Here is a 9,025-nt window from a genome sequence, read left to right as displayed (position 1 = left end):
GGAGGCCGCCCGCAGCCACTGGAGCGGCGGGGGTGGCAGGGGCTGCAGCCATGGGCACAGCAGGCAGCAAGGAAGGAGAGTGATGGTCCCAGGCAGTGATGGAGGCATGGGGGACCTCCTACAGCAGTAGGAAGCGTCATCCCACATAAAACTCTGGTCTTCGCTGCATGGGCTCGCTGGTGGTCCTCTGGGCATGGCCAGCCAGGCATAGGATGCTACGTTCAGTAATCTGTCCAAATTCAGATCCTGGCTGTGACCTTCTGTCTCCTGAAAGCTCCTCTGCACTTTCAGTTAGATACTGTGCTCGTCCCTGTCTTGTCTGAGCTGCTTTGCAGCTGTGTTTAAATAGGCTTTTTTTCCACCTCAGACATTGCTGTATTTCAGCTACAGATAAAGCTGTATTTTTATTTTTTATATACATCTATATATGTGTGTGTTAATGTAAACATATGTAATTATATGTAAACAAACATGTAGACGTTTACCTACATAGAACAGCATATATTTGTATTTAGAGCCTACAATAAAAAGCCATCTCTCTGGAAGTCTCTGGCTGTGAGCTGGTGTTTGATATTTAATACACCTTTTGGTCCAGTGGCCATCAATGTAAATGTTATTCATGCCTTTAAGAGTTCAATCAGCTGACAGCCACCCAGAGGGTTTAACCTCTTCCCCAGGCTAATCCAGGTCTTTTCCTTCTTTGTAGCTGGCTGTATCGGATCCTGCCTTCAGTCTGCCACAAACCCTTCAAACCTCTCGAGGAGGGCCACTTGACACACAACTGGGATGAAGTTGAGCCTGACCCCAACCAGGTAACCATGCTGGAAAGGGCCCTGGTCCTGCCAGGAGGACAGTCAAACATTAAGCTAACCAAGGGTGCAAAGGCACTGAGCTGCAAGAGGTCTGTGGAGAGCCGCAGGGAGCTGGGGGTCTGGCCAACACAGGAGCTGGGTTCTGACTGCCACCCGTTGTTCCTCACCTACGGGTCATCCAAGGAAGGACAGCCCTCGATATGATGCTTGTTGCTTCCCACCTCGATGGATGCTTGTGCTGCTTCCCAGCACGGCCGCAGTGTCACAGGGTTTGGTCTGTGCTATCTAGCATCTCCCTTGGGGGTTCCTGTTGGCCACCTCTCAGGCTGCTCTCTCTTCCCCCATCAAAGGCTCATCATGCCCCAGCCTGTCAGGCAGAGCAGCAGCGTGTCTCTGCCATCCATCCCCTCCTTCCCTGCGCTTTCGGACAGGCTGCTGGGTGCCAGCCCGTTTCTCTGCAGCCCTTATGGGAAATCAAACTTCATTCTGGAGAGTCACGCAGAGACACAGCATTTGTCTTCCTCTGTTACGGCCTTGCCATCATCTTTAATCATGATTTCTTCCCTGCCAGCCCCAGAACATTTGGCTTTGCTAATCTGACTCTCTCCTCCTGCCATTCTCCTCTCAACATCACCTCGTGGTGATCGGATTTTACTCCTCTCGGGTTTTGCCCTTTAATACATCATCATTAGCTAATCTCCAGCCTCCCGGCAGCCTTGCCATTTGTCTAAATACTTTCCCAGTTCTGCTGGAATATGTTTTCCAGCCACTGACCAAGGAGCGGTGACAGGCTCATATTTAGGTCCCTTTGGTGCTCCTTCCCAAATGAAGCTCCGATGACTTCTGTTACACCTCATCCATCCCCGATGCCCTTTCGCAGCCTGCATCTACCACTACGGTTATTTATGATTACAGTAATTCCAAGATGCCCGGCTTTCAAGCATCTCAAGCCATTTACGTGTAGTACCTCTTTTACCTAAGGGAACAGCAACGAAGCTCCTGCCCACTCTCTCTCTCACCGCTTTCAATGGCAATCATCAAGCCCAGAGGGGTTATTTCCTAGCAGCAAGTGGGAGCCGTCTTTCTGCTTTCCTTCTCATCCTCTCTGAAGCAGAGCCAGAGACCAGGTTCAGTTTGTTGGACAAGACTGACGCTTCCATGCAGTGCTTTGTGTTTCACCCAGCCCACTTACGGAGCTTTCCCGATTGTCATCCATCTAAAAGGATGGCCATATGGAGCCGCCTTATGCAAAGATAATTGAAGTCAATGGGAAAAAATACCCTTTAATGTTGCCCAAAGACAATGGCAACAATTATAAAGGGCACCGGGGACAAAAGAGAAAAGGGGACAAAGGTGATGAAAAAATATGGCATGACATCCGTGCAAGAAATGCTGAAACAGAAGAAAGCTCTCCAGCCTGGAAGAGAGATGACCAAGGGAAGATATGATTGAGAGACAGGGAGAAAATGAATACCAATAATGAATGTCACGTTAAAACAAAATAAATGCATAAGCTGTGAAACTTCTTGCCAGAGGATCCAGGTGGGTTCAAAAAGTGATTGGACAAACCTTGGAGAGAGAAAACCTATAAAGTAATAGTAAGCACAGAGGTGCCATAACTCAGGAGGCTCACAGATCATACAGCAGGGAAACACTAAAAGCTTCCCCATTTTCAGCACCTGGTGCTGGCTGCCGCTGGCTATCTTGGACTGCTCTTCTGGCTCAGGGAGCTCATTCTTTTCTTGCACCGGTGAAACCCAAATGCAGCAGAGACGGGCCGGATGAATGGCCTGCAGAGCCGGGCAGTGGCTTTGCAGTTTGCCAGCATTTTGGAGGAGAGGGGCCAGACACCATTTTCAGTTGTGACCAATGGGCTGGATGACAAACCGATTTCCTGCTCTCCTTGTCCCACAGGAATGACAACCGTGGAGGTGTCCTCAGGGACGAAAGTGAAAATGAAGCTGTTATGCAGGAACTGCACTATACTTATTACTTCAGCTGCAGATTTACTGTCATCTTCCATTTTCCTCAGTGAGAAAAATTGCTTCCCTTTAGACCATCTTTATACCTGACATTTATTTATCTTCTTTTGCCTGTTCTCCCTCCCTCTCTCTCTCCCCCTGGTCTTCAGGGTCTTCTTTCTTTGTCCCTCCGTGTGTCCTTTCTGTCAGTATTTCCCAATGGTTTTTGTCAGCTGGGTCCCAATTCCCTATCCTGAAGGGTTAAAAAAAATCATTAGAGGAACAGTTCACGTTGAGATGCCACTGCTGGCCTTCACAGCTGCCACGAAATGAACGGGAGCTGGGGAAGGTCCCACTGCTGGGGGTGGCAGCAGGCTCTGGAGCACCTTCTGACCATGCTTTGCATTGGCTCTGGTTCATGTCTGGAAGGCTGTCTTGGAAACCAAAGGAAAACATGCTTTAAAGAAGTCCGAAAGCAAAACCTGAGGTTCAGCATTATCTCACTGGCTCATCTGTGCGGTGTCGATACCTCGCAAGGGTCACATCTGATCTGCTGGTGGGTGTGTTTGGTGTCTCCATCCAGAATACACAGCTTCTCCAGCAGCCTCTTCCCCTCCGCCCGGCACCCCAGCAGTGTGACCCTGAGCAGGCACCAGCATGGAGCTTCCCAGGTCTCCCGGGGAGGAAAACGTGCCTCTGCCCGGCAGCAAACGGGATGGGGGGAGGAAGGGACGAGGGATGGATCCAACCCAGGATCCGACCCAGGGCCGTTGCGAGGCTGTGGCGGTGGCACACCCTTGGGAAGCAGGTGGCTTCGGAGAGCAGAGCGGAGAGGGCCAAGCTGCGGGGCCAGGCCTGGGGTGCAGCTGATTAAATAGCAATGAGCCCCTGCTTCGCTCAGCTTTACTGGCAGATGCACTCGCTGGGCGCAGGTGCCTGTTTCCTCCCGAGGCCGGCTCTCCAGGAGAGCCTGACAAGTTGCCTGGGCACCCACATTTTGATTTGGGTTTGGAAAACTTCCATGAGGCTTGGGGGAATTTAATATCTTTGTATCCCTTTCAAATTTAGCTGAAATTTCATATAGTTCAAAATTTTTGGGAGCGGCAGGCACAGACACGGAGTCCCATAAACTTTGTTTTCTCAGGGCACCAGCCTAAAAACATGTCAAGAACCGCCAGGTCAGGTAGATAAAAGCAAGAAAATGTTCTTGTGGATGCCCAGAGTCACAGGCACTTCCATCTGGGGTCAAGTGTATCGATGCAAGGGATATATCTGGCAGCTGGCCACGTCAACATCCTCCTAATTTTGGGTGTTTGGGTTGGTCCGCAGTGAACCCCCCCTGCTGAGGGGCTCTCAGCCGCAGCACCTCATTCCCAAAAACTGCAAAGACCCTTAATATGGTATTAGCAGTAATAAATACTTCGGACTCCTCTGGCCCCTTCTGCCTGGGGATCTCGACAGGCTTTGCAAGAAGTAATTAGTGCTGCTCGCAGCTCCCACTCACGCAGGTAGAGATATTTCTGCTTCGGATGTGGGGAAAATGAGGTGGAGCAAACAGGAGTGTTATGCTCGGGCCATGGAGGGAGTGAATCATCCAGCGCGGAGTGGAGCACAGGACCGTGACAATTTGGCTGTGGAAAGCCTGCTCATCTGAATGTCTTTGCTCTCAACAGAGTTGTTAGTAATAGAGGAAAAGACAGCTTTTAAACAGGCTTTTTTTAACCTTGGCACTACACAGGCCTGCCAATTATTTAACAAAATTATGATTAAAACCAAAAAAAAATCTCCATAAATCAAAAGAAACCTGGAAACCAAATTAAGCAAGGCAAAGAGGAAAGAGAAAGCTACCTCAGCTAGCAGAAGGCACGGAAGCAGGGGGGACAGGGGTCTGCTTTCTTTTGAATTGCCACTGTTTTCGTTGTAATGACTGGCATCGCTTTCTTGCTTTTTGTTTGCTGCAATCTAGCTGCGATGGAAACCTTTCGAGATCCCGAAAGCCCCTCAGAATAAGCTGGACTTTGTGAGCGTAAGTCGGGGGGCCAGGGCATCCGGGCATCCTCCATCTCTGCTCCCCCTCGGGGGGTAGCGGGGCACACGGGATGCTCAGCATTGGGCTAACAGCAGCGGTTTTGACACCGCTGGGCTTGCGGAGCATCCGTGGGAGGGGAGAGGATCCCAGATTTCGACCAACTGACAGTGGACTTGATTTTCTTCATTGCCTTTCAAGGAACTCGTCAAAAAAAAAGCCCCAACCCTCAGCTCTCCCCAGTCCCTGGGCTGGGAAACACCAGCTTACATGGATTTTTAAGAAACCCTTAATATGTTAAAGAAAAGCCAACACGTTTGGCAAAAGGCCATACATGGAAAGGCTGGTAACGGGAAGCAGGGAGAGGGGGTGAGCCCCCGCAAGGGGGTGGGTTGAGGGGAGAAGAAGGGGCTGGCCCCTGCCCCGCTGCCTGCCGCTCACTCCCAATGCTTTGGGTTTGCCCGTAGGGACTGCACACCTTGTGCGGCGCAGGTGAGCCCAGAGGACGCAATGGCATCGCCGTCCATATTTTCGTCTGCAACACCTCCATGCTCAACAGGTCAGTGACTGCTACGCCGGAGGCTCGGGCTGCCCCAGGCTGGCTGCCTGCACGTGTACGTCTGTCGCCACTGTGCCTGAGTCCAGCTGTTCCCAGCGTCTCTGTCTCTGTGTCCCTGTGTTCCTGTATGCACAGGTGAAGGTGTTCACGGTGTCCATGGCAGGTGTTTGTGAAGCAGGTTGTGCTCCATGGCCAAGCACGGGGGGAGTGGGTGGGGAGCCACCAAGAGAAGGAGGGAGCTGGACATGGGGATGCAGCAAGAGGGGATGTGTTGGATCCAGATGCTCTCGTCCCAGGAACCGGAGCTGCTCCTCAGAGGTCAACACGCATGCAGCCTCTGATGGGCATCGCTACCCATGGGGGAAGTCAGCCCTGCTCCCCAGTTTACAACACCTGATGCACCCATGGCCAAAAAGGCAGGGACCTGGCAGAGGTCGGAGGAGATCCTGCTTCCAGGCCATGCACATTAAACCTTCCTGCCTCCTCTGCACCGGCCCGTATATTAATAGCATTCACTGACCTGGAAATAGCATTTCTGGTGCCAAAGGGGAGACCTCTGCCATGCCAATCTCCCAGCTCAAAACTCCCAGCTGTGGTCGTGGTGTGTGCCTGGGGCTTGCAGCACCTTGACCTTCCTGTTCTCCTTTTTCTTTAGATGCCTTTATAATTCAGATGGAGACTTCCTAATTGGTGAGTTGATGCTTCAGCTTTTCCTTTCCCCCATGAGGGTCTACCTGGCTTGCCACCTGCCTGCCTCTTGTTCCTCTAGAGCCCTACAGCCAAGACTTGGAGGGGAGGGTTGGCTTCACCCTCATGCCATCCAGATTTGGTGGTCTGGCACCAGCTGGGCTGCTGGGTGGGTTGCACGTCTGTGCCAGACCTCAACTTTGGTTTTGAGCAGTGACCCTACTTCCTTAGCATGGTGCTCAGGGAACGTTCCCCAGCACTCCCCAGACCGGTATTAGGCACACCACTGGCGGAGGTTTTCTGGAAAACATAAGCCTCAGGATTTCTGAACAGTTTACAGCTAGACGCCTTCGTTTCTTCAGTCCAAGAGTATTTGGCATTGCAGCTTAGCTCCCGTGCTCTGCCAGCCTCAAGCAACCAGACTGCCACGATGAGTGTTGAGGTTGGCACATAAAGTGCGCTCATGCCGAAAAATATTCTGAGTGGTATCAGAAGCCTGACATTTGCTCGTATCTTTCTTGACCGAGGGACAGAAATGCGTTGGGGTCACCAACAGAAACAATTCTCCCATAAAATAGCTATAAAAATGTTCTGACTCACCTCCCTCACTACTGTGAAGTAAAAGTGCTAGGACAGGGTTTGTAAATCTGCTAGCTTTTCAAGTCAAAATGTGAGCTCTCCTGTGCCAGGACAGTCCAGGAAAATAATGCAGATGTTAGTATAGCATTACTTCTACCCTTAGGAAGCAGGGAGAATTAGCTATTCCCAGACATCTCACACTGCCGGGGTCATGACAAGGATGGGTACGTGCACCATTTTACATGAAGATCACGATAAGGACAGGTATGGCCCCGAGTATATCAAGACCCATTTATCTGGACTTAGCGTCTGTGGCACAAACCCTACATCAAGGGAATGCGAGGTGATGGACGGCTTAACCTCACGCAGGCACCTGCTGTGATGTGGGGGCAATGGGGCTGGTCTGGGAGCTCTCCTTCCAGTGCAGGCATCTCTGCTGCAAGGCTCTGCATGGGAGAGGGAGCCCGGTCCCGCTGTGAGGCAGGGTCAGAAAGGCCCCATTGCTCTTCCTTGGAGCCCGGGTGTTCTTGGTGGACAGAGAGGAAGGCATTCACCACATCGCTTCAGCTCCTCTGCCTGCATTGTGTTTCCACAGTGCCCCAGCAAGGGAAACTGTTCATCACAACCGAGTTTGGGAAGATGCTAGTGGAGCCCAACGAAATCTGTGTCATCCAGGTAAGGGCTGACTGCACCTTGCCTGTGGCTCAGAGCCCGACCTTGGAGCAAGCCAGCTCCTGCATTCAGCTTTTCGTGGTTTGTCAGGAAAGTCCTGGGATGATCCTAGTATCTTCCTTTATTTTCCAGCAAGGAATGCGTTTCAGCGTGGAGGTGTTTGGAGAGACCAGAGGCTACATTCTGGAGGTGTACGGGGCACACTTCGAGCTGCCTGACCTCGGACCCATTGGTAACAATCTCCCATCAGACCTACAGTGAATTTCATAGAGACAGCCAGGAATTACGAGCCCCGATCCATCCTTTTATCTCCCACATAATAAATCCTCCTGTGCACACACTCCTTCCCAAAAATGCTTTCCATCCCGGCACTGTTATTCCCCAGCAAAGCAAGCATCCCCCCAAAAAAATGTGACACCCCAGTTGTCCCAAGATTCCCCTGGGACTGAAGGGACCATTTCTCTCCCCTTTTTCCCCTTTCTCTCTTCCCTTCTGATCTGGGAGTTCCCATCTGCTGGCTCTGAATCTGTTCCTACCAAAACAAACTCAAAAAGCCATCATCACTGATGCCCCTTACTCACGGACATGGCATAAACTGGAGTAATAGGAGATAATTTACCCAGTAAAAGGAAAGGCAGATTTCAGAGGCAACAGATATTCTTGAAGCCCCATTTTAGATTTAATCAAGTGTTTTTCCCCCCACCTCTGTGAACAGAGGCACCTTAGAGCTCTAGAGCCTAGAGTGCCTTAGTGTCAGAAGCTGTTCTCCTTGGAGAATTCAAAATCAATAAAATGAGCAGCACAGGACTGGGATCAGCAACACATTCGCATCTCTGTGTTGTGCTGCCAAGGTGGATCTGCCTTCACTGAGCACAGGTCTAGCTCTCTCACGGATCCTCTCTGCCAGCTGCCTCCTGGTCTGTGCAATGTCACAGATCGCAAAGGCAGAGCCTCTTGCTGCCACGACAAAGATATTGCGAGGGTGCACGGCACCTGAAGCCCCGCCGTCCCTGCTGTGATTTCCCAGCCAGCTTTCCGGAGGTGCTCAGCTCAGGTTATTTCACCTTCCTTATCCCTGGAGTACTCGCCTCCAAAATTTCCTTGCTGAGAAAAACACCTCCTGGTTACTGCTACTAAGATCGTCTCAGGGAAACAAGTGAAACTTCCCTTGTAACAGCTAAAATAACAACAAAACCGGTACCAATAGTTCTCCACTTTCAGACTGTTGTTTTGGGGTTGGGTGTTTTTCATTTTAGGTTGGGTTGGGTTTTTTTCCCCCCACTGGACTGGGCTTGTTTTATAGCTCTCAGTGAGTTCTAAAAGACTGGCCATGCTTGAAGTAAACTGACTAGGTATTATCAATTAGTAACAAGCTTGGCGTGGCCCATCTGCATTCAGAGGGCCTTTGCAAACATCTCATGGCCATAACAAAACTGAAGCCGGTTGTTCTTGCAGTAGGGAACCAACCCAATTTGCAGCCATTTAATGGGACCCCGCTCGAGCATCTCTCCCATGTGATGTGCTGGGCACATCTCTTTCCGCATCGAGCCTACAGTGATTTTTCAGGAGCTTTCCTTTCAGCCAGCTGAGGTTACCTGCCTTCACCCATTTCTTGCGCTCTGTGCCTGCTCCACTTGGTTATTGATATTATTGCCCCAGCCCGTTTGTAACAAGTTTTCCCATCAGCTAGTTTTTCAGACACTGTTGGACTGGGGTGGGGGTGGGGGTG

General features: G+C 50.9%; 1 protein-coding gene across 1 annotated transcript in view; it reads left to right on the top strand.

The window, feature by feature from the left end:
- HGD (homogentisate 1,2-dioxygenase) overlaps positions 1-9,025 on the top strand; it is a 26,056-nt gene that overhangs the window by 9,475 nt on the left and 7,556 nt on the right. The window contains exons 4-9 of the mRNA XM_009274631.1: positions 707-812; positions 4,740-4,799; positions 5,267-5,358; positions 6,014-6,048; positions 7,220-7,299; positions 7,429-7,528. Of these exons, the coding sequence (XP_009272906.1) occupies positions 707-812; positions 4,740-4,799; positions 5,267-5,358; positions 6,014-6,048; positions 7,220-7,299; positions 7,429-7,528 (473 nt within the window). The remainder of the gene's footprint in view (positions 1-706; positions 813-4,739; positions 4,800-5,266; positions 5,359-6,013; positions 6,049-7,219; positions 7,300-7,428; positions 7,529-9,025) is intronic.

The sequence above is a fragment of the Aptenodytes forsteri genome, unplaced genomic scaffold (genome assembly GCF_000699145.1).
Source record: "Aptenodytes forsteri isolate BGI_AS27 unplaced genomic scaffold, ASM69914v1 Scaffold379, whole genome shotgun sequence".
Classification (NCBI taxonomy): Eukaryota; Metazoa; Chordata; class Aves; order Sphenisciformes; family Spheniscidae; genus Aptenodytes; species Aptenodytes forsteri.
The sequence above is the reverse complement of the archived record's forward strand: the minus strand, read 5'-3'. Positions and strand labels throughout refer to the sequence as shown.